The 12445-nt window shown below is 57.8% G+C and overlaps 1 protein-coding gene and 1 long non-coding RNA gene across 3 annotated transcripts; one reads left to right on the top strand and one right to left on the bottom strand.

The window, feature by feature from the left end:
* Positions 1-5: 5 nt before the first annotated feature.
* LOC129020519 (uncharacterized) lies at positions 6-6256 on the bottom strand. 2 transcript variants are annotated; one of them, XR_008495822.2, is made up of 2 exons: positions 4875-6256; positions 6-3088 (listed from the first exon to the last, which is right to left on the bottom strand). It is a non-coding gene; the product is annotated as an uncharacterized LOC129020519 (long non-coding RNA). The 2 variants fall into 2 exon arrangements; XR_008495823.2 differs by lacking the exon at positions 4875-6256 and adding an exon at positions 4370-4824.
* ZNF497 (zinc finger protein 497) lies at positions 4818-12218 on the top strand. The gene is given in 6 exon segments (XM_063658612.1): positions 4818-4950; positions 8303-8429; positions 9047-9143; positions 10237-10749; positions 10752-11495; positions 11498-12218. Coding segments are annotated over 5 exon segments (1647 nt in total). The 5' UTR covers positions 4818-4950; positions 8303-8360; the 3' UTR covers positions 11722-12218.
* Positions 12219-12445: the final 227 nt, after the last annotated feature.

Here is a 12445-nt window from a genome sequence, read left to right as displayed (position 1 = left end):
TGGCGTCCACAGGCTTCCACTGACTCGAGTTTTATTTGACCTTTTCTAACCGGGCGCACAGCATCCGGTTGCAAGCATAAGCAGTAATAATCTTGAGTGGGCGCTGATACGGCCCACACGCTGTGTCCACGATCTCTAGGGTCTTTTTCTCTGGAGAGCCGCGGTGCGTGTTACTGGGCTCTCTGGTATGCGAGGAAACGGGGAAAAGTGACTCTCCAGAGGCACGACCATAAGACGGTGGAGACAGGATTCGAACCTAGGGCCTCTCATGCCCCTTGGGCGGCTTCAGGAGCCTTGGGACCTCGGGGTATTTGCACACCCTCTACCGTAGCCGGCCTGGCACAGCTCGTAACCCTCCAGAGGTGAGACCTCAGGGCAGGCTTCTGCCTGTCCGGGACCTGGCGGCTTGGTAGTCGCAGCAGAAAGGGTTCCCTTTGGTGAAGTGTGATGCCCTGGCAAGCCTGCCCTGGTCTGACTGACGAGCGGGTCGCCGTATTGTCGTCCCCCGCTGGACTCCAGACTGAACCGCATCTCCCCAAGCCTCCGCGGTGTGAGTGGAAGTGGGTGCCTGAGGTGTTGGCACGACGTCCCCAGCACCGCAGAGGTGAGAGTCCACCGGAATCTACCACAGCATGCCTCTTCCCAGCTATGTGAGTGGCTGTCCATGGCTATGATTCGTTTCTCCCTGCATTTCATCCACACTGGTTCCAGACAGACCCAAGGCTCCCACTCCAGAGGCTGAATGGGGCAGGCTGACTAGGGACAGATCTGTGTGGAGCACCTTGCCCTTTGGCTGCGGTTTCCTCCTCACACCAGCTGGGAGGGCCTGGAGGATGCTTGCACGTGGCTCAGCTAGAGCCCTGGAGAGGGCAGAGCCCTGGGCCCTCAGGGCCTAGACCTTGTTGCTTCCAATAGGGTTCCCCAAGTGTGGCCTGGGACCCTGAAACAGAAGAATCCTAGGTGGCCCCTGCAGCCACACTGGGGACCGCATGGGCTGGTCACTGACATTTACCACACTCTGTGGCCCTCATGCTACTGTGCAGATGGGCACCGTTTACACCCCAGACATTGGTGACCCTCCATGGAATACCTCCTTATTTGCCCTTGCCAAGGTCAGACCAGGGAAAGTGTCTCTGAAGGGTGGATGCTCAGAGCTTCCAGTGGGGCAGCCAAAGGGCAGGGCCTGAAACCAGCCTCAGAGGCCCCTGGGGAATCCACCCAGGAGAAACTCACCTCACAGTGTCCTCTGTCCTCCGCAGCCCCCAGAAGGCTCAGGTCTTGGTTAATCCAGGACTCACCCACCAGGGGCTTAAATCCCTCTGTTCTGGGGAAAGCATCCTCATAAGGGAGGCCCTGCCCATGGTTCCTCCTACCTGGTAGTCTCCTTGATGCTCTCCCCAGCCTCCAGGAGAGGGAGAGCAGTGCTTGCCCTGCCCCTAGTCCTCCAGGACTCTTCTCACAGAATTTCCCCAAGCAGCAGCCCTCCTGGTGTTCTGTGGCTTTTATGTGCTGCTCAGTCAGGTGTGGCCAGAAGAGGACACACAGGACAAGCTCAGGAAAACAAAGTTCATCATGCTCACAGATCCTGGAAACAGGAGGCGCGGCCCACCAGGAAGGACACATGAGAAAGCACCAGCATCTGTCAGAGGCAGCAGCGGCAGGAGCAAGGGGGAGCTCTAAGCCAGAGCCTTTACTGGGGTTTCCAAGGGAAAAGCAAGGCAGAGCAGAGCCCACAGCACAGGACTGGCTAGCTAGAGTAATTCCTGTGGGCTTTCAGCTGTGGGAGTGTTCCCCAGCTGCTTGGCTCCTGTTCCTGGGATGATTAAGACAGAGGAATACTGTCTCCTGCGGTGTGTGGACCAGATAGAGGGGTGAGGCTCTGAATTGGTTAGTTTGCACATCAAGGGCATGCTCCAGGCCAAGCGTGGTGGCTCAGGCCTGTAATCCCAGTGCTTTGGGAGGCTGAGTTGGGCGGATGGCTTGAGCTCACGAGTTCGAGACCAGCCTGGGCAACGTGGCAAAACCCCGTTTCTACTAAAAATACAAAAATTAGCCAGGCATGGTGGCATACGCCTGTAATCCCAGCTACTTGGGAGGCTGAGGCACAAGACTCCCTTGAACCTGGGAGGCAGAGGTTGCAATGAGCTGAGATCGCGCCACTGCACTCCAGCCTAGGTGAGAGAGCAAGACTTTCTCAAAAATAAATAAATAAATAAACACTTATCATCGCACACATTTTCTGGGGGTGGGGAATTCGTGACCAGCTTGGCCTGTGGTTCTGGCTCAAGGCCTCTCACGAGGTTGAAGTCAACATTGCAGCCAAGACTGCAATCATCTGAAGGCCCCACTGGGGTTGGAGGATGCACTGCTCCACTGCCTCTCCACAGGACTGCAGACCTGAGTTTCCTCATGGCTGGGCAGCTGAATTCTTCCAGCATGGGTGATCCAAGACTACAGGCGCACGCCACCACGCCTAGCTAATTTTTGTATTTTTAGTAGAGACAGGGTTTCACCACGTTGGCTAAGATGGTCTCGATCTCTTGACCTCGTGATCCCCCCACCTCAGCCTCCCAAGTGTTGAGATTACCGGCGTGAGCCACTGCGCCCAGCCCTGTTTTTTGTTTTTTGTTTTTTTTTCTTGAGATGGAGTCTCGCTCTGTTGCCCAGGCTGGAGTGCAGTGGCATGATCTCGGCTCACTGCAACCTCTGCCTCCCAGGTTCATGCGATTCTCCTGCCTCAGGCTCCCAAGTAGCTGGGATTACAGGTATGTACCACCATACACAGCTAATTTTTGTATTTTTAGTAGAGACGAGGTTTCACCACGTTGGTCAGGCTGGTCTCGAACTCCTGACCTCAGGTGATCCGCCCACCTCCACCTCCCAAATTGCTAGGATTACAGGCCTGAGCCACCCCGCCCGGCCAATAAAATTTTTTTTAAAGCTAAAATTGACTCTCATGCAAATAAGATAAAATGAACATATGTTAAATATTTTAACTTAATGAGAGAAATAGTAAGATGTTACCAGTTACTTGATGATGGAGGAAAGGACCAAAATCCAAGGAGTACATGGAATGCAGCTCTAGGTGCTGAAAAAGGCAAGGAAAGGTTCTATGTTAGAGCTTCTAGAAGGAGCTCAGCCCTGTCAACATCTTGTTTCAGCTCAGTCATATCGATGGTAGACTTCTGGTCGCCAGAACTGTGAGTGAATATATTTCTGCTGTTTTAAGCCACCAAATTTGTGGTAATTTGCTGCATAACCACAGGAAACTAACACACCATCCCTCAGTTCTGCTTTTCTGTATGGACTCCATTCCCTAACAGATTCATCCCTCAGTGGGGCAAGAAGGCTGCAGCTGCCCCAGCTGACAGGTGCTCACAGCCTCAGGTTCAAAGTAGATAGAGGCCCTAACAGTTCAGAGAGAAGTCCCACGATGCTCACAGGTCCAAAGTGACCACTGCCAGGGCCAGGGGGATGGACTGCCCCGTGCTGTGGACCTGGGCCATGTACCCACACTTGCCCAAACCACCTGGGCTGAAGCGAGAGCTCCCTAGTACAAATTGGGAAAAATTGGTACAAAAAGAGCTCGTGGAGGCCGGGTGCAGTGGCTCAAGTCTGTAATCCTAGCACTTTGGGAGGCCAAGGTGGGAGGATCACTTGAGCCCAGAAGTTCAAGACCAGCCTGGGCCATATAGCGAGACCCCATCTCTAGCTATTCATTTATTTTAGCTTACAGCATCTGGTCTATGTTGTTTTTTGAGACGGAGTCTTGCTCTGTCACCCAGGCTGGAGTGTGCAGTGACATGATCTCAGCTCACTGTAACTTCTGCCTCCCCGGTTCAAGCGATTCTCCTGCCTCAGCCTCCCGAGTAGCTGGGATTACAGGCGGGCGCCAACAAGCCTGACGAATTTTTGTATTTTCAGTAGAGACGGGGTTTCACCATGTTCGTCAGGCTGATCTCGAACTCCTGACCTCGTGATCTGCCTGCCTCGGCCTCCCAAAGTGCTGGGATTACAGGCGTGAGCCACCGCGCCCGGTTTATTTATTTATTTTAGCCAACAGCACCCGGTGTTCCCAGGCGGTCTCCCAAGTACTAACCAGGCCCGACCCTGCTTAGCTTCTGCGATCCCGACTCAATTTTTTTTTTTTTTTTTGAGACGGAGTCTCCCTCTGTCGCCCAGGCTGGAGTGCAGTGTCGCGATCTCGGCTCACTGCAACCTCCGCCTCCCAGGTTCAAGCGATTCTCTTGCCTCAGCCTCACGAGTAGCTGGGACTACAGGCGCCCGCCCCCACGCCCGGCTAATTTTTTGTATTTTTAGTAGAGACGGAGTTTCTCCGTGTTAGCCAGGATGGTCTCGATCTCCTGACCTCGTGATCCGCCCGCCTCGGCCTCCCAAAGTGCTGGGATTACAGGCGTGAGTCACCGCGCCCGGCCCCCGACTCTGTTTTAAAAACCGCGTGGATTCCAGCTTGGTGGGTGTTCCACAGCGCGTGGGTGTGAGACGCAGCTCAGTGGCGTGAACTCAGCAAGGTTCCAGGGTTGTTAAGACGGCCTGGGGCCGGAGGAAGACTGCCAGGGAGAAGCTACTTCGGCCCGACCTGCGTCCGCGACCCGGACAGCCCCAGGGGCCTGCGTAGCTGTTGGGTGTGTGCCGCAGAGGCGGCCCGGGTGCAGGAAGGGGCGGAGCGCATCCATGGCAACGCAGGACGCCCGAGTAGCTTGGCTGTGGCGCCGTCCCCATGGGAACCAGAAAGGCGCGCGCCCGCAGCCGCGCCACAGTTACGCAGGCGCAGTGGGGAGAAACGCGAGGCCTTGGGCCGCTCTGCCGAATGTAACCGCGCCTCCCAGGAGACCCGGTGCCCGCCCTCCTACCATTCCACGCATCTCGAGCCCGCGTGCGGGCCTCTCTCAGGCCGCGCCTAGTGGACGCAGAGGCGGGCCGAGGACGGTGAGTGACGCCGACGGACACCCTCGACCAGGCACAGATCCGCCCTCCGGCTCCAACCACTCCCGCCGCGCGGGGCAGGGCGGGGCTCGGCCCTGAGCTGGGCCCTCTGGGACCACCGAGAGATAGGCCTCCGCGCCGTCCAGAGAGGCCCGGAAGTGGCCCTGCACGGGCCAGAGGCGACCGTGGTCGGGACGGAAACGGCACCCGTTTGCTGTCCGCTCGGTGAATGCGAGCCTTATGGCGATCAGTTCTGTAGCATCGTGCCTCCTGCGCGTTTATTCTTTCACTCATTCACTCATCACTCTTCCAGCCTTGTTGGCTCCGCCTTCATGCCCTGCCGCGCCATCATTTCTTCCCACATTCATTTATTCGTTCATCAGCCCCCAGCCCGGGTAGTTTCGGAGCTCACCAGGCTGGGCTCGCCTCCGAGCCTGCGGAGCTGCCCGCACAGGCCTCGCGCCACCTGGCCGCAGCTTCTTCCCCTTTATCCACTCCGTATTTGTCCAGCCTAGGCCTTGGGAGTTGTGGGGGAGACACAAGTACCCGTGACTGGTCAGACAAGTGCCCGTTGTTGGGGGCGTGGGCGCTGGGACTGACGCAGGAGGTGGCTCTGATCATGTCGCGGTGAAGAGGAGGCGTTCAGGCTGAGAAAGGGCACGCAGCGTGGATGTGAGGACGTTGGGGAGGCTGGAGCAGTGAGGCCGACAGGAAGGACCTTACGGGGCTCTATCCCACGACGAGGACGGACTCAGGACGGCAGCCCTGATTGATGGGGCTGGCAGGTCGGGGGCGCACAGCACAGGCGGGGCAGCGGTGCCTGGCTCCGCCTTAAGAAACATGGGCCCTTGGGGGACCCGGATTTCTGATTTCTTCAATACACAAATATGGATTTTTATTGAAATCAGATGTCGTTTTTTAAAAAATTTAACTTTTGATTTGAGGTAATTATAAATTCACATGCAGTAACAAATAATGCATACCCTATGTACCCTTTACCCAGTTCCCCTAAAGGTGGCATCTTGAAAAACTAGAGGCCAGGTGCGGTGCCTCATGTCTGTAATCCCAGCAGTTTGGGAGGCCAAGGCGGGTGGATCATTTGAGCTCAGGAGTTAAAGACCAGCCTGATCAACATGGTGAAACCCTATCTCTACTGAAAACACAAAAATTAGCCGGGTGTGGCGGCTGGTGCCTGTAATCCCAGCCTCAGGAGCCTCAGGCAGGAGAATCGCTTGTACCCAGGAGGCGGAGGTCGCGGTGAGCCCAGATCGCGCCACTGCACTCCAGCCTGGGCAACAGAGCGAGACTCTGTCTCAAAAAAAGAAAAGAGAAGAGAAAGAAAAACTAGAGTACAATATCACAACTGAGATGCAGAACATTTCCATCACCACAGGATCCCCGTGTTGCCCTTTCAGAGCCGCATACCCTTCCCTCCTACCTCTGCTCCCCGTTAACGTCTTTTTGTCAACTAGTAATCTGTTCTCATTTCTACCATTTTGTCATTTCACGAATGTTGCATAGGCTGGTCGAGGTGTCTCGCGCCTGTAATACTAGCACTTTGGGAGGCCGAGGCGGGTGGATCATCTGAGGTCAAGAGTTCAGGACCGGCTGACTGGCCGGGCGTGGTGGCTCACGCCTGTAATCCCAGCACTTTGGGAGGCCGAGGCGGGCGGATCACGAGGTCAGGAGATCGAGACCATCCTGGCTAACACGGTGAAACCCCGTCTCTACTAAAAATACAAAAAATTAGCCGGGCGTGGTGGCGGGCGCCTGTAGTCCCAGCTACTTGGGAGGCTGAGGCAGGAGAATGGTGTGAACCTGGGAGGCAGAGCTTGCAGTGAGCCAAGATGGTGTCACTGCACTCCAGCCTGGGCGACAGAGCAAGACTCTGTCTCAAAAAAAAAAAAAAAAAAAAAAAAGGGAGTTCGAGACCAGCCTGGCCAACATGGTGAAACCCCATCTCTACTAAAAAATAAAATAAAATAAAATAGGCCGGGCCTGGTGGCAGGCGCCTGTAATCCTAGCTACTTGGGAGGCTGAGGCAAGAGAATCGCTTGAATCCTGGGGGCAGAGGTTGCAGTGAGCTGAGATTGCGCCACTTCATTCCAGCCTGGGTGAAAGAGCGAAACTCGGTCTCAAAAATAGAAAAATAAAAAATAAAAAAATTAGCTGGGTATAGTGGCACGCACTTGATGTCCCAGCTCCTTGGGAGGCTGAGGTGGGAAGATGGCTTGAGCCTGGGAGATGAGATCGCACCACTGCACTCTAGCCTGGGTGACAGAGCCAGACCCTGTCTCAAAAGGAAAAAAAAAAATAAATGGAGTCATACAATTTTTAAGCTTTTGGGATTCGGTGGTAATTTTTTAAAAAACATAAATACCATACAATTCATCCTTTTAAAGTGTATAATGCAGTGGTTTTTAGTATATTCAGTGTTGCACAGTCATCTCCACTAATTCCAGAGTATTTTCATCACTCCGGCTGTATCTCCCATTTCTCTCTTCCCTGCAGATCCTGGCAACCACTGATCTACTTTCTGTCTCTTACAGACTTATCTGTTCTGGACATTTCACATAAATGGAATCACATAATATGAATGGAATCACATATGAAGTCTTTTGTGTCTGAATTTTTCATTTTCACTTAGCATAATATTTTCAAGATTCATCCATCTTGTAGTGTGTATCAGTACTTTATTCTGTTTTTTTTGAGACAGAGTCTCACTTTGTCACCCAGGCTGGAGTGCAGTGGCGCGATCTCAGCTCACTGCAACCTCCACCTCCCGGGTTCAAGCAGTTCGCTGCCTTTTCCTCCCAAGGAGCTGGGATTACAGGCGCCTGCCACCACGCCTGGCTAATTTTTGTATTTTTAGTAGAGACAGAGTTTCACCATGTTGGCCAGGCTGGTCTTGGAATTCCTGACCTCGTGATCCACCCGCCTCGGCCTCCTAAAGTGCTGGGACTACAGCCGTGAGCCACCGCGCTTGGCCTAACTTAAATATTTAAAACACTTCCTGGAGGGGACAAACAGGACCCATCTGCTGGTCTGACTCTGGGTGTCCTGTTCACAGTCTCTGTCTTAGGTGTTCTGTGTGTGGGATGAAGGGAGCCAAGGAGACAGGGCAGGGCAGGGACCCTCAAGAAAAGCAGGGGGGTGGGGAAGGGACAGTACAAGCAGCCATGGCACCTCAGTGTGTCCCTCAGCCACCTGGACACACAGGTGGGCAAAGATGCTGACACTGGGGGCCAGAAACGCCAATACCCCCATTCTTCCATTTTTACTCAGTCTCAGGTGGTCCCAAGGAGGGGACCTTCGTGGCCTTGCTGTGCTCACAGGCTCACCTTTGTGTTTCCAGCTGCAGAGAAAGTACCCTGGGCCATGCAGCTGCCCTCCCCTCCCGGGAAAGGGGCAGGATGGCTGCCCAGATGAGTGAGGCATCAGCCCTGGCCCCCCAAGTCTTCCAGACTCCACTGGAACTGATGGTGGGTGAGCCCAGCTCCAAGAGCCCTGGCCAGTGCTTCTGGGGGTTCTGCTATGAGAAGGCAGAGGGGCCCTGAGGGGGGGCCCTGGCTCAGCTGTGTGAGCTGTGTTGCCAGTGGCTGATGCCTGAGGCCTGCTCCAAGGAGCAGATGCTGGAGCTCTTGGTGCTGGAGCAGTTATTGGGCACACTGCTCCCAGAGATCCAGGCCTACACGCAGGAGCAGTGGCCAGGCAGCCCTGAGTAGGCCACTGCCCTGGCGGAGCGGCTACAGCAGGAGTCAGCTGGGCCAGGACTCCAAATGAGTGGGGACTGGGCTGGGGACTGGGTGTGCTTCCCCTGCTCACGACCCCAGCAGAGCCAGCACTGGGGCCAGTCGTGGGTTGGTGGCTGAGCGGGCCTGGGGGCTGTGGGAAAGTGATGGTGACAGGTAGGAGTTTGGTGGTCTTGGCTTGGGCGGCAGAGTCAGAGAGCTCCAGTCCACACCTGTGTGCTCCGCACTGTGTCCTGAGAACTGAAGGTGCAGAGAAGGGTGGGTCATGCCACCGCATGCTCCTTGTTTTCTCCTCAGATCTGCTAGGCTGAACACCTCACCCTGCCCTGCTGCCTTCCTGTCCCCAGGTGCCAGCCCCCAGGCCCCAAGAGGAGCTGGTCCCCAGGACAGAGGAGGGAGAGGAGCAAGAGGCTCCCCCGGGTGCCTTCCAGGCCCCACCTCCAGGTATGGCACCATCCACACACTTGTCCCTGCCCTGCCTTGGCAGCGGGGCTGGAGACTACACAAGGATGATAAGGTGCTCAGGGCAAATGGGGATGGGTTTTGCTCGCTGTAGAGACTTCGCTGTGGGAAGGATGGGCTGGACAGGCAGGCATGGCCTCAGGACCAAGGAGGCCCTCCCACCCTTGGCCTCTCTCTCTCTCAGGGATCTGGGCTGCACAGCCACCCCATGCCTTGGACCACCTGGTCTGACCTACACAGAGGCCTGGTGTGGACACTGCCTGGGTAACAGCCACTGAGATCCTCCAGCCTGGACATGCTGCCCATATTGTGTGGAGGGGACTACCCAGGGATCCAGCCAGGGTGGAGTGGGTGAGGCAGACATAGCTGTGTTTGGGTCAGGCAGTCACCATCACTTTCCCACAGCCCCCAGGCCCTCTCAGCCACCAACCCACAACTGGCCCCAGTGCTGGCTCTGCTGGGGTCGTGAGCAGGGGAAGCACACCGAGCCCCCAGCCCCAGCTCCCACTCATCTGGAGTCCTGGCCCAGCTGACTCCTGCTGTAGCCGCTCCACCAGGGCAGTGGCCTCCTCAGGGCTGCCTGGCCACTGCTCCTGCGTGTAGGCCTGGATCTCCGGGAGATCCAGCCTTCATTCAGGTGGTGTCCTCCAGCCTCCTGGAATGAAGACGGGTCCATCGTCTTCCTCACAAACTGGAGTCTCCACCTTCTTGACACTTGGGACCCCACCCCGTCAAGCAAGGGGAAGAGAGTGCTGCCACAGTAGGGCCACTGCAGGTTCGTGGGCAACTTTGAGTCCTTCTGCGATGCTGGCGCCCCCTCCCCCGTGCTGGGCCGGGCCGGGTGTGGGGATGTGCACGTGGCCCTGTCAGGCAGGCCCAGAGTGTTGGCCCGTCCCCCGAGTGTCTAGCCTGCCTGCTGGTCTTCCTGCTCCAGGCTCCAGAGGACACTGGGCATCCAGGGCCCTGGAGGAGAAGAGTGGGGATGACAGCCCACCCACCGTCGTGTCCCCCTGAGGCCCTCTGTTTGGTGTTCTTTGTATTCTCTAAGGTACTTGCCTTTTCTCTCCTGTTTTAGGTCACAGGCGCGAGATGGAGTCCCCAGGAGGGTGGACCCTGCAGGTGGCCCCAGAGGAAGGCCAGGGCCTCTGCAATGTGAAGACTGCCACGAGGGGCCTCACTGAGGGGGCTGTGTCTGGAGGCTGGGGGGCCTGGGAAAACTCCACGGAGGTTCCGAGGGAGGCAGGGGACGGCCAGCGGCAGCAAGCCACACTGGGGGCGGCGGACGAACAGGGAGGCCCCAGCAGGGAGGTGGGCCCCGCAGACGGTGGGCGGGACGGGGCTGGGCCCGGGAGCGAGCCTGCAGACCGGGCGTTGCGCCCTTCGCCTCTCCCAGAGGAGCAGGGCTGCCGGTGCGGGGAGTGCGGCAAGGCGTTCAGCCAGGGCTCTTACTTGCTGCAGCATCGGCGCGTGCACACAGGCGAGAAGCCGTACACGTGCCCCGAGTGCGGCAAGGCCTTCGCCTGGAGCTCCAACCTCAGCCAGCACCAGCGCATCCACAGCGGCGAGAAGCCCTACGCTTGCCGGGGGTGCGCAAGGCCTTCCGCGCGCACTCGCAGCTCATCCACCACCAGGAGACACACAGCGGCCTGAAGCCCTTCCGCTGCCCGGACTGCGGCAAGTCCTTCGGCCGAAGCACCACGCTGGTGCAGCACCGACGCACGCACACGGGCGAGAAGCCCTACGAGTGCCCGGACTGCGGCAAGGCCTTCAGCTGGAACTCCAATTTTCTGGAGCACCGGCGCGTGCACACGGGCGCGCGGCCGCACGCCTGCCCGGACTGTGGGAAGGCCTTCAGCCAGAGCTCCAACCTGGCAGAGCACCTGAAGATCCACGCGGGCGCACGGCCACACGCCTGTCCCGACTGCGGCAAGGCCTTCGTGCGTGTGGCGGGGCTGCGGCAGCACCGACGCACGCACAGCAGCGAGAAGCCCTTCCCCTGCGCCGAGTGCGGAAAGGCTTTCCGCGAGAGTTCGCAGCTTCTGCAGCACCAGCGCACGCACACTGATGAGCGGCCCTTCGAGTGCGCCGAGTGCGGCCAGGCTTTCGTCATGGGCTCCTACCTGGCGGAGCACCGGCGCGTGCACACGGGCGAGAAGCCTCACGCGTGCGCCCAGTGCGGCAAGGCCTTCAGCCAGCGCTCCAACTTACTCAGCCACCAGCGCACGCACTCGGGCGCCAAGCCCTTCGCCTGCGCCGACTGCGGCAAGGCCTTCCGCGGCAGTTCGGGCCTGGCGCACCACCGGCTTACGCACACGGGCGAGCGACCCTTCGCCTGCGCAGCTCCGAGCTGCGCCAGCACCAGCGCCTGCACTCTGGAGAGAGGCCGTTCGTCTGCGCCCACTGCAGCAAGGCCTTCGTGCGCAAGTCGGAGCTCTTAAGCCACCGGCGCACGCACACGGGCGAGAGGCCCTACGCTTGCGGCGAGTGCGGGAAGCCTTTCAGCCACCGTTGCAACCTCAACGAGCACCAGAAGCGGCACGGGGGCCGCGCTGCGCCCTGACCCCTGACCCGAGGACGCCCTGAGCGGGAGGTCGCGGACACGGGGCACTGCGGGATCCAGGGCGTGAGTGCGCTGTCTGCCGGCTCAACCTTTTTCGGGCCTCGGGTGCGGGCGCCCTCCTGCTGGGAGTGCAGGGGCGGCCTTGGGTGTGGAGAACCCTGGCTGCACAGTCCCTTTGACGATAGCCCACCGGCCACCCAGGCCTGGCTAGGGACATGTGGGATGGGCTCTTACCCCAGGGAGGGCGGCAAGCTTCACTTCGGCGAGAGGTTCGTCCATGCAGTGGTGGGCAAGAACTGGGGTGTCCGACAGATGTGGCTGTTTCTTTAAGTTCTCTGGCACTGTCAAAGCAGCCAACCCACCCCGCAGTCCACATGGTCACCATTGCTGCTACCAGCTGCTCAGTGCGGCGGCCACTGTATCTCCTAAGGTGCTCGCTCCAGTCAGCACTTCATCTCAGGCAACCACAGGTGACAGTTAAACATGATGAAACCGCATGCTATGGCTTTCTAGTGTCTCATATTCTGTTGGCAAGAGGCTCAGCACTGCATTCCTGACCGAGGTCAGAACCAGATCAATCCCAGAATCTCACCTTTGTAGGTCTGTTTCATGGGACTTTTCTTTTTTAGGGGAGGGCGCAGGGTTTCACTCTGTCACCCAGGCTGGAGTGCAGTGGTGCAATCACGGTTTATTGCAGCCGCGACTTCTTAGGCTCAGGTGATCC

Source organism: Pongo pygmaeus, chromosome 20 (assembly GCF_028885625.2).
Source record: "Pongo pygmaeus isolate AG05252 chromosome 20, NHGRI_mPonPyg2-v2.0_pri, whole genome shotgun sequence".
NCBI lineage: Eukaryota > Metazoa > Chordata > Mammalia > Primates > Hominidae > Pongo > Pongo pygmaeus.
This window is presented reverse-complemented; position numbering and strand designations above follow the sequence as displayed.